General features: G+C 37.8%; 1 protein-coding gene across 4 annotated transcripts in view; it reads right to left on the reverse strand.

The window, feature by feature from the left end:
* The window catches only part of ROCK2 (Rho associated coiled-coil containing protein kinase 2), a 102,689-nt gene that overhangs the window by 54,834 nt on the left and 30,709 nt on the right, over positions 1-17,146 (reverse strand). For 2 of the 4 annotated variants that reach the window (XM_075707213.1, XM_075707214.1), the window contains exon 2: positions 5,581-5,662. In XM_075707213.1, the coding sequence (XP_075563328.1) occupies positions 5,581-5,662 (82 nt within the window). Of the gene's footprint in view, positions 1-392; positions 449-5,580; positions 5,663-15,257; positions 15,270-17,146 lie in introns of those variants that run through there. The other 2 variants (XM_075707217.1, XM_075707215.1) reach the window with 2 other exon arrangements.

A 17,146-nucleotide genomic window follows, 5' to 3' on the forward strand; every position in this document is an offset into this window, starting at 1 on the left:
GATTGTATCTTACAGCCTCATGAACTTGCAACAGCACGAAGCCCAGCCGAAGAAAAATGTCAGGTTTAAAGAAGGACGTTAGACGGACTGCCCAGCCCCAGAATATAATGGAATCTTATAAAAATATTGTAACATTTGAGTAAAAGTCTTACAATGTGAGAATGTAATCACCTATAACTCAGGTTTCTTCTTTAACACAGGAAGGACCAGGAATGCTGGATAGCAAGAGTTTTAAAGACAGCTTTTGATTTACTACTTGGAAATGGCACTATAACCTTTAACGAAATGAAGCTTCACTTTCTGAAAGGGCAGAGTGTTTGGATCAGTCACTGACAGCTGGCAGCAAGAATGTGGCTGAAGGTTACAAGTGCTTGTGAAAATTGAATAAATACCTGACTCGAAGAGTAAAGGGGGGTGGGGAGGAAGAGAAAGCCAAGCCTTCCTGCTCCTTGAGGAAAAAAAAAAAAAACGTTCATATCCAGGTTATTCTCTTGAAAGTTAGAAAGAATGTGTATCAGGCAGTTCTGGGGTGTTTATATGAGAGGAATAAAAATGCAAGGGAGTGCAATTTTACCTCCACAGACCAGACACAGTCAGTCAATGAGTGCTGCTATGGAGTACATTAAGTCAAAAGTTGCTGCCCTAGGCAAAAGTCTAGCCAGAAGTTAAACTGAAGTACAGCCAGGAAGTGCTGCAATCCCACACCGGCCCAAAACCAAACAAAAAGCACAACATAAAGACCAAAGTTATTAGGAGTGCATACATAATATCTGGTCAAAGGTGTGTGAGGAACAAGAAGCTGCTGGAGACCTTGCAGAAGCAGCAAAAACTAAAGGCATAGCTTCAGACAGGCTAGCGTTTCCCCCTCCAGACAAAAGAAAGGGGGACACAAGAAGTATTTTATCTTGCATAGACAAAAGGAGCGGAAGATAGGGAAACAGAAAGCGACAGTCCTCTGACTCACAGAGGACACATACCTGACTTAGTGAAAGTAAGCAGAACTGAATTGCTTTGTATCTACCAAGTACCCAAATGGAAAAGTGGTTAATAACACTGACATGTAACTTGTTTATACATGTAAGACATTCTGTCTTAAACACTGTGGCTCTAATTCATGCTCTGCTTGGGAAAAGTTGCTTATTTGATACCTCTCCCATCACTACTCTTACCAGAGCAATTATCATGAAAAATGGAACTGGAGCCCAACCTGCCAAGGTGACTGCAAAGACTGGGCAAGAAGTGGCTTAAAGAAGCCAAGAGAAAACCTGAGGGGTAATTAGCTCATTAACTCAATGTAAGATCTACAGTGCACTAAATTTCTAAGATTCTTCACGGCATCTGACATTTCACGTGTGTCACTGACAGGAAGTATGGAGCACAGAGAATTACAGTCATGATAGGCATTAACACCGTACCAGATAACGCATTTCTGTTGGTAACTGCATGGCTAGCATATGATTCAGCAACTTCAAGCAACATAACAAAACATAAGGGAAGGAACCAGAACTGTTACTTTTGCAAGAAGTTCATCTTAACAGATAGATCTTCTAAGTAAGCAGGGTCTGCTTGGAGAGAAAAATGGCAAAAGCAACTTTCCAGAAAGTTTATTCAGGGGGTTAGCAAAGCTACTGCACACGTGACACACCTGCACTAAAAGTTCTTTCTGCTGTAAATATGTCCATTGCCATTACACTCTAGAAATTTGCCAACCTCCACAACTTTAGCAAGTCATTTTAACAATAGAGATTTCCAATTTTTGAGTGATGCTGGATAATGCATAGGAAGTCACTGATCCATTTAGGGAGTCAAGGCTTCTGGATTGTACCAGGCCTGCTGATGGCACCACTCCCTATGCCGCTGTTTGGACTTCCTCAAAATCCATTCTTCATGCCCTTCTATTCCTGATGATAAGATTGAAAATGATTAAGTATTTTTAACTGATGCTTAAAACTGTTCCTTAATTATTTAACTTTCTGCTTCCAGAAGTTAAAGCCACTAACAGGCTATGTAGTACCTGCATGGGAGACCACCAAAAAAGGCACAAGCCACTCAAGACACGATTCAACACTTGGCAAATCTCAGATAGCAGAAAAAGTGCCTTGGAAGAATTTATTCAACCTGCTGTCATAGCCTAGATGACAGAAGAGGAGAAGAAAAGACCCAGAAAGATCTGTTACACCATGCCCATGCTGGAAAGCTCAAGCTTCTTTTCTAAAATAAGCAACCTAGCGTTTGCTCTCAGAGAACTATGAGATTCCTCTCATTGTTTTGGGAATTAAATATTACGTTATGCTTTCCAGTCCCATGAATACTCAAAAAAAGCATAAATTTAACCAGAATCCTAACAGTTGATTAAAGCAATACAGAAGGCTGAAAAGGAATGGTTGTACTTTTTGTATGAGACCTATGTGCCTCTTATGATAAATACATGTTCTACTTTGGTTCAATGCCTTGGAGAAAGTAGTAAGAAATAAGGGAAAGCAGGCAATGAAAAAGTTTCTTGCATATTAAACACGTGAAGAGGCTGTTTCTGCAAAGTAGTCACAGAAACGGGATATACCAAACTCCTATAGTACGGGCAATTAATAAATTATAGCTTTGTGAAATGAGTTAAAACATTTGAGTTTCAGCTTGAAACTACGAGTTGAGCTGAATATCAATTAATGTCTCAGCTGAGATGCAAACTTTCATTTTTAAATTAAAATAAGCTATTAATAAAACATTAACCTGATTAGTAATGATTTGCAGTAGATCTGAAGTAGGGTGTACTCAAACCCCTGGGAATATGGTAGAAAAAAATTTCCTTCTCCAAGTGTTATTGTGGAAGAATTAAGTTTTTAAATTGACTGAAAACATGATGATTATTGCAGTGTTGTCCACAATTTTTGAAGATTTGTGTGATATGGATTAAAACAATCATAAACAACGACTCTGCCTCAGCTGCTTCACTTTGCACTCTAGAGTGCTGCCTGACAAGATAGCCCCGCCACCTCTCCACGGTTGCCTCAGGAAGCCTTGAGGAGGGATGCAGGCTCCAGGCCCCCAGCACAGACCGCTCAGAGTCTGCCAGACCCTTCTGACAGCAATTCTCATCTAGGCATTTGCTACAGCTCTTCAGATGCTGAGAAAAATCAGAAGAGACAAGCACTCGCTGTTCCCTAACCTGTGAGAGCAACAACTTACTGTTCCATAAATTCTTAATGCTATTCCCAACTCTTCTTCCACAGTAGCAAGAGGCTTCAGCAAGCACATCTACGCTCTTCCTTTCTACTGATACTTGCTACCCTCAGAACAATCTCCAAAAAGACATGAGCTACCGGTTCAGCAACTTTAAATCGCATAAAATGGCAATGCCAGTAAGAACCCAACTGTCCTCCTGTTTTTTCCTGCACCCAAGCATCTCCCTTTGTGCTGGCACAAATACCGGTGAAGCAATAGGAAAATCTGAAACTGGTCTTTTCTTTTGCCTGAGACTAGTTTTAATAAAAAGAAACAAACCAACCAACCACCCCACTCTTTGCATTAATTCTGCTCAGTTCCCCAATCTGGTTGATAACAAACCACACAAACACCTGTGTCGGAAAGGACTTTGAAACAAATTGCTGTGGCAGGACTGAGTCTTTCAGTTGCAATGCCAACATACTACCAGTTTAAAATGTTTACAAAATTCTCATTTCAGAAATACTTTTTTTTAAAAAAAGTGTAAATCACAGAAGACACAGAGCACTATTTTGCATTCTCGCCCAGGCAGTAAGGAAACAGGACAGAAGTTACATGGGTGATTCTTAAAAGAGATGCACAGCCTCACAATGTGTGAGCCAAAACAGTCAGCTCCTACATGCTTTTTTTATACTTCATCAGGCAAGGATGAAGTTCACCCCTGAAAACTCTTCATTAACTACTGTGAATTTTTTTTGTAATACATCTCAGAATTTTCTTTAACTAGTATCTGGTTATTTCAACTGTAAACTGTCAGCTGATTTTTAAAAAAAAGCAGTAATAAAATTCTGAATAAAAGCATATTTTTGGGTTTCTGCCATTGCTGGTAGCCTGCAGGCCACATCAGATGCTTAGTAATATTTACAACAACAATGGGAGAGAAGCTAGAGGAGGAAAAGCAACAGCTTTCAGAAAAGGGAAGACAGACAGCAACAATGTTCAAGGGCTGCAGAAAACAAAAGAAAACAAAACCACCAAACAAAAAACCTGTTTCCAAGGTTAAATTGTTTTCCCATAGTTGCTATTTTTAATAGCCAGATACCAGAACATACTGGTCTTCTGATTAGAAAAAGGTTTCTAATTTTGTCCTACTGCAAAAATAGTATTGTAATGCAAAGGCGAATCTGAACAGCTCATAAAAGTCACTGACCGTCATTTACGTCATTTTCCTATTTGCTGTAGATAGGGGTTTTCCCTCACATCACACTTACAATGCATAGTTGCAGGTAACAAAATTACTTAAAACGTTGTTCCTGACTCTTTCTTTCATAAATATCTGCTTGAATTCCTTTGAACTCTAACTGAGAAAAATCCCAAGGTATTCCTCTCCTTCCTAATCAGCTGTTTAATCTTATTTATTCTGTTTTCAGTGACTTCTCCAAATAAGAATTCCTGGCACCTGTAAAGCTGTATGTCCAGCTATGGGGCTCCGCTAAACCTCACAGAGAAGCACTGAATTCCAAACATAAGAACTCACCACAACTGACTACACCAGCCACCATTTAACTGAGGAGCATGAGTGGATATTCAAAGGAGTCCCAGAGCAACAGAGGGCAGACACACATAGCTCTGACCAGTAAAGAATTGAAAGAGGAGGGGCTGATAAGACTGCATCCGCAGTAACCTCAACATATGCAACAGAAAAGTTTTTTAAAAAAAAAAAAAAAATCTCAAAATAAGCTCACTACAAAGCATAGCTGTTCCAAGAAGGCTTACTCACTGCAACTTACATTTTAAAGCAAATAAACCACTATTTTTACAAGAGGAAAAAAATTGTTTATATACATGGATAGAAAACACTTTAAAAAGACAAAATACAGCTACTCTGATGTAAGTGTCTTACATTTTCATATGCACAATAAACTCCAAGATCCTGTCTACAATTAATTTTGGAGAATCACAAACATTTACACAAAGGTTCAAAATTGCACCAGCAGATTTTAAGGTACAATAATTCAGTTTTGAAAATCAACAGAAGGCTTCTCTGTTAGATTAAATAAGATTGTATATACAATGTTTACATTTTGAGTAATTAATTTCTAAAGAATAATAACTGGGATATGCTCTGCAAATTATGTCGCAGCACGTATTTAAGATAAAAAAAATAACATAAAAGGATTTTTCCAACTGTAGTTGGAAAAATTACCATCTACAGCTGGTATTTCCAACGTATTTTCAGCAATACAGTGACTCCCCAAAATGAAACCTCTCTGTAATAAACGGTCCTCCAAAGCCTTCTGAATACAGAAGCTCAGAGTTACAAATATCAGTAAAATGAAAATCAGCAACGCATTTCTGACCACTCAGAGACCATGACTGAGATCACAACAATGTCATTGTTTAATGGCCACTTTAACTTACATCTATTTAAGAAATTATCGATGTTCTTGTTCTTCCTCAGTGCTGGATAATCCAGATCAAGGACCAAAGAATTCAAGCCATCCTGAAAAGAAATAAAAGTAAGTTAACTGAGTTCTAAAATCAAAATTAACAACTTTCTTAAAACTACTACACTAAGACTGGGTATTCAAGCATGCATTACATTCCTAGTAGGCAAATCAAACAAGCTCTCAAGTATGTTTATAAACCAGTCACGCAAAGGAGCTAACACACACTGACTGGCTCCAAGTTGGTCTATGAACAGTACAGATACATTACCACTGATTAGTGGCACTGGGACTTAAACTGGTGTAGTAGTTTTAATCTTAACTAGTAAGTAAACTTACTCATTAAACACTGATTTAAGATATTTAGTTCAATCTGGTTTTCTTATTTCCATTACTCTTTTCCTGCATATTTAAAACTTTATGTTTGTATTACCCATATTATTGCTTTGATGACATTCTCTCTACCTTTTCATTCTGGATATTCAAAAACCAACTGCACATTTTTCTTCTTGGAAGCAAGACATTACCTAAACTTAAGACGACAATTCACCACATAATTCAAGCTCACAAAACCAGATTACTTTTTCTAAGTTACTCAACAGAAGACAAGCTAGAACTCTACCTGCTGTTCTGCTACAAATTATCAATTCCTCCACAGAAAACAATTCGGACCTCTTAAAATGGCAAGGGATAAGATCACCAAAATCTAAACTAAAAATAGTATTTTAAAAGCCTGTTACAAGACTTAACTCAAACCTACCTTTCAGCAACCTAGAAAAACTTTAAAAATTACTCTTCAAAACACACAGCCCTTTCCAGTTACACAAGGAGAAACAAAAATAAAAACTAGTTTCAGATACTAAGAACATCCAGAGGCTCCATTCGTACTCAGCATCTCCAGCGTTCTGCCTGAACTGGTAGTTTTGTTCGTTGCTCTAAGAACAAAATCCTGAGGTTGTTTCTTCAGGTTTTTGAGCCTTGACAGGGCATCACAGAGATTTCAGTCAGAGACCACATCACATTTATTAACAGGCAGCCAACAGAACTAGACAGCTTTTCAGTCTTCTTAATAACTGAGGCTGTAGCTAAGAACCTGCTGATTTCATAATTTTTTTCTTAATATATCTGGGAAGGGACTGTTTCTGTTGCAAGTCGCACTAAAATTGTTATACTCTTTCTAATAACGTATATACCTGGATAGAGTTAAAGGCAAAGCCCAAGATTATTAAATACATTTTCAATGCCAGACTGTCCTAAATATGCACATACACAAATAAGACCACCTCATCTGTGGAGATGTCACTTTTCACCACAAAAAACATAAATGATTAAGCACATTTTCAAAATTAAGAGATTTGATTGACTTTTTTTTTTTTTTTTTAGCCTCCTAGCAAATGAAAGTGTCTTGGCAAGTATCAGTAGCAGTCATTATGCCATATGGAAAACAGGACTTGCTCAAGAAATGCCCATTCAAAGGCATTCTTGACAGGCTAGAGAAGTGGACAGAGAAGACTATCACAAAGTTTAACAATGGGAAATGCCAAGTCCTGCATCTGGGGAGGAATAACCCCAGGCATATTTCTGTGGTTTCCTACACAGATGATTTCCCTCTACTGAAGGCCACAGAATACAGGCTTGCCTTACTATTCGTTTTAAGTTGATAGGGAAACATCATTAGCATCTCACTAGGATGATCTGTTACAAGAGGATTGTGTTTATTGTATTTGACGTAACTATTATAAGACATCAGAGCCTCACAGTTGCATTAAAACATTCCATAAAGCATAAAACTTTAAAAAAGGTGAAAACTCAAAAAGGTCCACCCGGACAAGTAGGAAATCAAGCAAAAGTGGCAGAATGCTTTGCATGGATGAGTAAGGAGCTCCTCACTGAACTCTAACATGAAGGGGAAGCACACAAGAGGTGGAAGACAGGGCAAGTGACCCAAGAGGAGGATAACTGCTGTCTGACCATGCAGGGGTAGGGGTTAGGAAAGCCAGGGCTGACCCAGAGGTGAATCCGGTGAAGGATGTGAAGGGCATCGAGAAACGGTTCTACAAGTACATAAGAAGCAAAAGGAAGTTGTACGTAACCTGAAGGGAGGTTGTAGTGAGGTGGGTGTTGGTCTCTTCTCCCAAGTAGTTAGCGATAGGACGAGAGGAAATGGGCTCAAGCTGCGCCAGGGGAGGTTTAGGTTGGAAATTAGGAAAAATTTTTTACGGAAAGGGTGGTCAAGCATTGGAACAGGCTGCCCAGAGAGGTGGTGGAGTCACCATCCCTGGAAGCATTCAAACAACGGGTAGATGTGGCACTTGGGGACATGGTTTAGTCTAGTCTACCCTTGATTGGCTTAGAGTAGACTTGGTACTGTAGGTTAATGGTTGGACTGGATGATCTTAAAGGTCTTTTCCAACCTAAACGATTCTATGATTCTATGATTCTAAGACTAGGGAATATGTGGGCCTGTTGCTGAACGGGGCAGGGGAGCTGGTGACAAAGGACATGCAAAAGGCCAAGGCACTCAACGCCTTCTTTGCCTCAGGCTTTATTGGTAAGACCAACCTTCAGGAATCCCAGGCAACCTCAGATCAGAGAAAAAGTCTGAAGCTAGGAAGACTTACACTTGGTGGAGGAGGACCAGGTGCCAGGACCAAGTGCTTCGCAACCAGAAGCACTTAAACAAACTGGACATATGGAAGTCCATGTGCCCTGATGGGATGCACCCATGAGTGCTGAGGGAGTTGGCTGATGTCATTGAGAGGCCACTCTCAATCTCTGAAAGGTAATGGCAACAGGGAGAGGTTCCTGAAGACTGGAAAAGAGCAAACATCACTCCTGTCTTCAAGAAGGGCAAGAAGGAAGATTCAGAGAACTGCAGGCAGGCCAGCCTCACCTTGATCCCTGGGAAGGTGATGGAGAAAACGCTCCTGAAAACCATTTCCAAACACACAAAAGACAAGAAGGTGACTGGGAGTAGTCAGCATCGATTTACAAAGGAGCAATCATATTTGACAAGCCAATAGCCACCTAAGACAAAAAGCTCAGAGAGCTGGGACTCCTCAGTCTGGAGAAGGGCAGACTCAGGGCAGGGGATCTCATCGATGTGTTTAAGTACCTGATGGGAGGGAATGAAGAAAAGGTAGTGCCCACTGACAGGACAAGAGACAACAGGCACAAGGTAAAATGCATTAAATTCCATCTGAATACAGCACTTTTTTCCTGTGAGGGTGGTCAAGAACTGGAACAGGTTGCTCAGAGTGGTTGTGGCGTCTCCATCAGTAGAGGTATTCAAAACCTGACTAGACATGGTCCTGGGCAACCTAACCTAGCTGACCCTGCATTGACCCAGGGGTTGGACTAGATGATCTCAAGAGGTTCTTGCTAAACTCAACCGTTCTGTGATGTAACACCTAAAACACTTCCACTGCCGCACAGGCAAAAGATGGAATTTTACCCTTGAATCTATGTAACATGAACTCTGTCGTGAAGGTCTTATATATCACATTTTAGAACTTCCTTACAAAAACAAATGTAAAACAATGTTAATAAGCAAAAAGGAAAATCAATAAAGAAGACATAGTATCAACCACTAGTTACTTTAAGAACAGTATGTATAGGCATTATTTCAGCCTTGACCGTAACTGTTCCTGTAACACCCATTAAGGATAAAGGAGTGATGTACTAGGACGTCGTACTCATCTTTCAGAGGGACAGAAGACTTAGTACCTGTTCTCAAATTTGATGACATTTTTATGAAAGATACAATAAAACTAAACCAAAGTAACAAAGTTGTTAAATACTTATGGATTAGTCACTGCATGAATTGCACAGGAACTGCCCGATAACCTGGACAAATCCAACGGAAAGTACTCTGACTTGAGGTGACTTCCTGCAAAATAACATAATAGAATCTGTAATACCAAACTCCTTATTTAGCAAACACTTGCCTTCCAAAAAAGGATATCTCATTCTGTAGCACAGTGTGTCAGCAGAAATATGGGTCTTCCTTGCAACACATAGAAAGGAAAAAGACCATTCTGAATGCCCTGATGGGGAACAGCTGAGACATCTTTTATGATTTTACCTACAATGAAGTCTCAATTCCAATAAGCTGGTAGTCTACACACAACACCTAACTCCAACATCAAATAGGACCTGAAGCTACACTTTCATTAATATATTTCCATTATAACTGCATTAATATACGACTGTAGTTTACAGTATCAAAGTAAGAGTCTTTCTTACTCTTTAGAATCCCTTAATACAATTAGGGTTTCAAAATTGGTCCTGAGCATATTTTTTCTGATGAATTACAGTTCTTGCTTCTACTGCACAGATTCAAAAATAAAAACTAGTTCTCTAGAGCTCTGAGCAGCTTCTTATTCTATTTCTCTCTTCACAATCTAATACCTTATTTATCACTCCTTTTACGTTCTTCTTTCATTGCTGTTGAAACAATATTTTAATCATCACTAACAACTGGGTAGACATTTTAAGGGAGATGTAAAAGCACTCTGTGCTAACACAAATCAATAAGGCATATTCTTGTTCTTCATATTTTTGGGGGGGAGAAAGGTGAGGTCACCTGATATTTTAATGCTTTTCATGCAAAGATATTTATAGTGTGCTTTACTTATATCTTATGCACAAAGTCAGGGAAAAGAATAGTTATAATCCCCAACAGTAATTTTAGTAAAGTTGGATTACAAGGTCCAAAACAACCATAACTTCCAATTTAAACTGAGATGTATATTATAATTTCAGATGTCACTGTTTTTTCCCCTGTGTCATTCCAATTCCACAGCCTTTTTGTGGGCTATAAAAACCAAGAACCATATTTGCAGCTAATTTTTTTATTAGTTCTTTCTGTCTCCTTTTCATGGACTTCTGGTAACAATTTTCACAAGTAGCTATTAATGAACAGAAATTTGAGAACAGTGCAACTGCCTGTTCTTAACTATTTGGAAGCGTCCTAACTCTTGAGGACAGTCAGCTACAGTTGGCATCAAAGAGAGGTGATTATGAGGAATAGTGTGTTAATTTTTTTTTTTTTATCCCTGTGAACAAACCTTATTATCAAGGTCTTTTAAAGACACGATTTTAAGCTCTTCAACATAACTTTAAGGTAAGGGATTTCAAGTTCATATCAACACATAGCTTATGAAAGACTTGTCTTGCACATTAGCATTTTGTCAAAAGGTGTTTCCTTAAAGCTTTTCATTTTCATTAAAAGGCCTAGTTTACATAACTTAAAAATTGCACAATTAAGAAGTTGGGTCAAAAGATTACACAGTAAAACAGACCGTTCAAACTGAAGAGAAGTAATTCAGGAAATGACATCTCCTCTGTCTAGGCCTCACAGATAAGTCACTTCAACCAGGAAATATGTTATTAAAGTGATTTCACTGTTCGCTTCCTCTTTCTGCTATTACAAAAGGCTCAGCAGCTAACAGGCCAAAAATAGCAGCTTCCAAACAAACGCACTGTTGGCAAAGACAGCTCTGCCCCCATTAAAAGCCTTTTGCTCAAAGCAAACGTGCTAAAATGTTCTCCACAGATTGTTCTCCAAGAGAAAAGTCCAAACTACGCATTTTTGCAGCACCCTCCTACACCAGGAGAAGAGTTCCTGGCCACTCTGGCAGCAGCGGCCACCTCTGGTAACAACATGGAGCGTGGCTTTCCCAGCAAGCAGCTTGCACTGTTACAGACCTCAATGAACCAAGAGAAAAACAGGCAAGAAAGGTTCAGGAGACACGGGAACTAAATGTTTACGTTCTTCTCTCTGACAAAAGGGGCAGTAATAGGGAAAAATAATGGTAGCTTCTAAATAAGCAGCTCAACCTTAATTCCGGGCAATCCCACTGAAGCCCTCACCAAATTAAACTGTGCTGTGCTGATACCAATTTCTGAAATTAAAATAGCTATTTGAACTGTCTAACATTGATGGGTACATGTAAGCTCCGCAGGATGTCACAACAGCTTTGGCTACTTGGATTTATTCCTCACTTTCATGATGAGAAAAAAAGTAAAACTCAAGATCAAAAAGTAAGATGATGTAACAGAGGAGGTATCAGTTGCTTCCTTAGTACCCACAGGAAACAATTCATAATCCTGCAATAACTGGAAGACGTAAGAAGCCTGATCGAGTGAAGTACGTCCCCGCCCATGGCAGAGGGGCCGGACTAGACAATCTTTCAAGGTCCCTTCCGATGCAAACCATTCTGTGATTCTATGAAAAGTTCACCAAACCATTACATAAGAAAACCCAAAATACTATTCTTTCCCCCCTTGTAAATCCTCAAATAAAAATGTAATAAACTGTGCTGCAGCAGAAAGTAAGGATAGAAAAGTCTGTAACTTCAGATTACATTTTTCTAGTTTGACCTACATGCTTTTTAAAGCAGAACTTCCTACATCTATGCACACAGGAACTGACCATCTAGCGACTTCACCAGGATTAAACCCCCACTACATTCTTCCATATGCCAAATGGACCCTTAAGTCATTCTGGTCTTTCCTGAATGATTACTTCTTTCCCTATCATAGAAGCTACCTTTGGATGTAAGGCTAACAGCTCAGCAAGAGCGTACAATACAAAAAACAACTGAAAGATCATATGCAAGGCAAATACACCATTTTCCCAAGCTTATCCCACTCTGTGATCATTAGGTTATGTTGCAATTCATTTTTCTCTTACTTAAGCATAATTATTATGCGAAGTATAATTCAGGGCATGATAATGCAGCCAACACTTACTGTTGGGAGGTCTTGCTATTCTAGAAGTTCTTTAATAGTTCTACATTAACTAACAGATTTAAGTTTTAACAGTATTGAGTATGTACAGTTTAGAAACCTAAAAGCAGCTGCTGTCCACAAGTAAGTATGTAAATACTTCACAACAGGTTTTACTTGCAATCTGATTTCTGTATACCGAGGTAAACAAATACTGAAATTATTTAAATGACTGAAATGACTTTAATGTTGTCTAATATGGAACAAATGCAAATTTTTATTCATCATACAAGCAACGCTCCTCAAGGACTGTCATCTCATGTGCTACATCCTACACGCATATTTTAATGGTTTTACACAATTTACCTTGCTATTTGAAAGGCACAGTGTCAAACTGTTCCACTGTAATGACGGGATGATAACAGACCAAAAATAGCTTCATCCTTAAATACTAACAAGAGAATAATCACAACATTGTGTTCAAGATGCAACAGGAAGAACTTTAAGGAACAACACTACGGAACAGCAAAAGCATGTAAACAAAGATCAGAAAGGCAAAGGTGTATAATGAGTTGTAGTTTACAAGGCACAAGAGGAAAGAATGGAAGATGCTTTATATAAGAACGATTAAAATAAAAGTCTATTAAGAGCTAAGAAAGGCAAAGAATACACAGAAGGCTTAAATTTTCCATGCTTTCTTCAACTTTTTTTTTTTTTTAAACGTTGCATATCTGGACATATTTACAAAAGGTAAGAATGAAAAAAAATCCTAAAGAAAATCACTGTGCATGAAGAAATATGCTGAGGACAGCATGATCAACTGAAATTCACTCCATTTAAGGAGGCTGTCTTAATCAATTTTCTTTGAGAACTCAGGAGAACAGGAGAGGTCATCAGGACTGAAAAGGGCAAATAGAAGCATTACCGTTAAAAGGGGGAGGGCTTTCCAAACTACAGATCAGAATACTTGGGGAGAGGGAGTTAGAACAAGACATTATCAATTTGTAAACACCTAGAAGATTAACATGTAAGAGCCAGCGTTTAAGTTTTTTTGTGTTCTTCTCAAAAATAAAATAGTGTCATGTAACAGATTTCTGGCAGAATATATGATGTAATCAATAAAGCGAAACATCTCAAAACAGGAATAAAACACAAGACTGACCACTCTCATTAGCCAAGTGAAAAAACACTGTATAGGAACTCATGGAGAAAATGTCCAAAAGGTAATTATCATGAGTTCGGTAACTATCAGGATTTGGAAAAGTGTGTCAAGAAAAAGAAAAAAAAAAAAAATTCCCCTGGGTTTGTCCTGTTCCAGTTCTACAGAATATTTTCATTACCACAATAAAGCAACAAAGTAACTTATCTATTAAGAACAAATAAAAATCAGCAAATGATACCAAGCTCAGAGTTCTGAGCAATGCTTTTTATTGCAATTAAAATTAGCTCAAAATGAAGGAAAAAAAATCTGAAAAAAATCCAATCAGATGGAACTCAAAGAATAAGCACAAAAAGAGGGCAAAAAATATCCACCAACATATGCTTTTGAAAGAAATTAAATGCACAGAACATAAAAATGGGAATAACGAGTAAACAGGAAGATAACAGAAAAAGACACAGGGTTATAGCAGACTAGAAGTCCCATCTATAGTGCATAAACAGGAGGTTTGTTGTATAAGACCTCACAGAGAACTAATATTCTTTTGTAAATAAAGATCAGAAATCATTTGCTGACACTGTTATAGCCTAAGCCAGAATATTGTGTCCAGCTTTGTGAATTCCTATAGAGGATTGCAAAACACAAACTGGAAAAGAACTGAAGGGAGGTTAACAAGAGCAGAGAAGTGACACGCAATTTGTGCTAGGGAAGACTGTCAAGATCAGAGGCTGTAATCTTAAAAAAGGTTAGCCTAAGAGGACACAGGAGAACTTCTTTCAGAATATAAAAAGCTTTTATGAGCGATGACGATGATGGACGTTTCCTCACATCCCCAGAAACAGTGTAAAAAGTTAGCTGAATTAGGAGTTAAGATTTAGGTTACAGGTTAGGAAAAAATTCTCAACAGCAGTAGTGAAGAACTGACATAATGTACCTACCCAATGAAGCTGATAAATCACCTGCACAAGAGATTCACAGGTTAGAGAAATATTGAAATATTTATTGCAGTGGATCCTGCTGTGGATCCTACCTCTGTGGAGAGAACTTTACTAGTGATCTCTAAAATTCCTTCCAAGCCTACCTGGAAACTCTTCATAAATTAGTTGAGGAAACACACAAAAGCAGTCAATTAAGCCAAAGAGAGAAGACTGAGAAAGAGGAGTAAGCCAGAAGCTGTGAATATACAACTTAGTCTCTAAAATATTATTCACTTGGATAAAACAAGGTATTAACACTTAACCATTACAAAAATGCACATTCTCTCCTCCAAATCAGTTGTTGCTATTTTCTTAATAGCCTTAAAATAAAACTGGTCTTTCATGTCTTGCTGGTTATCACCGTAGCCGTGGAAAATTCAGTAGTTCAGCATAATCTGCTTTCATCTGAAGTCACTGTACATTTCCAGGTTCTTTAGCTACCTTTGATTTTAGAATTCATACTGCTTTAAAAAAATCAATGTGCACCAAAGCCCAGGGTTGTAAACATGTTAAAATAACACTGGAGAGAATTCCCTATTAACTGGAATTCTCCGAGACCTTTAATAGCAAGGTTAGCTCCTTAACAAGACAGCAAAAGCAGCCTGGTAATTTTGACTGTTACTCTCCTGCAGCAAGCCTTTATGCATCAGTTCAAATGAAGACTTCCCAAGCAATCAAGCAGAACAGTACGAGTACTAGAACTGCAAAGACTATCTACAAATGCACAGAAAACAAACCCATGCCTGGAATTGTTTCTCTGACACCCTGAAAAAGTGGAATTACCTGCTGTTTGATAAAAATCCAAATGCAAGACACAGCTTCTTATTAATTTCTCTTTTCCTAATCAGGGCTTTCAAAGGCTACAGCTGCAGGAATCAGAGGTAGCACTAGGAACACAGATAAAACATTAGGAAGCTCACCTGTGGTTGAGGTAGGAGACAGATGTACAGCCTATTCTTAAAATTATTTTTTCACCACAAGGCCATCCTTGCTTCATATTAAGTCAGAGTCCTGCTTCTCCATCATGAAATTTATTCTATTTATCTTTTTGTACCTTCAAACAGGTCTGAAGTTAGTTTCAGCAACTAGCCATTGCACATTACACCATCAGTCATTCATTCCTCGATTCCACAGTGAGCTTATTTTTTTGATAAATATATTTCTTATATACTCCCTCATATAATGCAAATAGTTGCATTATATTATATAGTTTTACTAACCTATTTAGCAATCTTTGATAAATAAGATGCAAGAATACGATCTAATAAAGGACACTTATTAAAGTAAATAAAAATTATAACAATCTGTTTTACAGTAACTGGAATTGCAAACAACGAGGCTTGAAAGGAAAAATCTATACAACTAGCATCCTCCTCCCTTAAAAGCATGACGGACTAGAAGAACTTGGTTTTTTCTTATCACTGATTCAGAACAAATGATTACAGAATTTTCCTGTACTAAAAATACCAGCAACTGTTTAAAAATCACTCTTTAGAACATTTCTAACCCAATAAATAATAGCCTGCCTATCATAACATCTCCTGCCTAACTTCAAATTTGATGTCAGCAGCATATTCTAATCAGCTGCACCACATATTTCTTAAAATACAAGTGCTGTATTCCACCATAATGCTGTAAGACCAGATTTCCAGTTCAAGTGATGAATAAAACTGAAGCAATCAAAATAGCATCTAACTTTGTAGTACAGAATTTGGATGCAGTATGGAGAAATGCAGAATGCTTATGGTTGCAGATGGAATGTTTTTTTTTTTTTTTAAAGTCAAGATATCAAGACCAATCCATCAGGTATCAGGATGTGCTGATCCACACGCTAGCAGGAAAAGGCATTTTTCCCCTGTTTCTGCTCCAGGGGAGAAACAATTCAAGTCAAATAGAAATAGCCAAAATGGAGAGAGTCCTACCATTTAGCTGCTGTTCACATATTAACATACAGGTGTGTTTTGTGGACAACTTCTGGAAAAGTCAATACTCGTAAAAATTACTGCTGGAAGAAAGGGAGCTTGCAAGTAAGTGACAGCAGAAAATAAACAGACACGGGGAAAAAAGCAAGAGGGGTAAAAATGAATTTTAAATATTGATGAGTCAAAAGACCTTGTTCAACCTTAAACTACTCTTGGTCTATTGTCTACTAATATGGACAAAACAATTATTTTAAGACTATCTTTGCATGAGTAGCTACTTACAATGCTGGCAGAAAATTAATAGAATTTAAGCAAATGAATATGTATATCCATTTATACCAATCACCAATATCTAAAATAAATGGGGCAAAAGAGTATCAACATCAGGAAAACAAGTTTTTATTTTTGCAGTAACATATATGCATTATTGATTGGTAAGGAGATTATTTTTTAATTTAAAAAAAAGCTAAGCAGCCCTAAAAAATGTCTTTCTCACAGAAATGGATTTGACAATGGAGGAAATTATTTACAATCATTTTAATTGGTTTAATTAGTAAAGTATACAGTATTCTCTTGAAATATGAGTGCCTTATTTTTAAGTCTAACTGACATTCTTGAAAGTAGTTATATGTGTTCACAATCTTAGTTAATACAGACCTTCTCTATTATTGTCAAAAAAGGGCATACAGCTTGGAAAAAAGTTTTTATGGAATCTGTTTGAAGAAATGCTTTTTAGGTTTTTTTAGTAGA

This window comes from Pelecanus crispus, chromosome 3 (assembly GCF_030463565.1).
Source record: "Pelecanus crispus isolate bPelCri1 chromosome 3, bPelCri1.pri, whole genome shotgun sequence".
In the NCBI taxonomy this organism is placed as follows: Eukaryota; Metazoa; Chordata; class Aves; order Pelecaniformes; family Pelecanidae; genus Pelecanus; species Pelecanus crispus.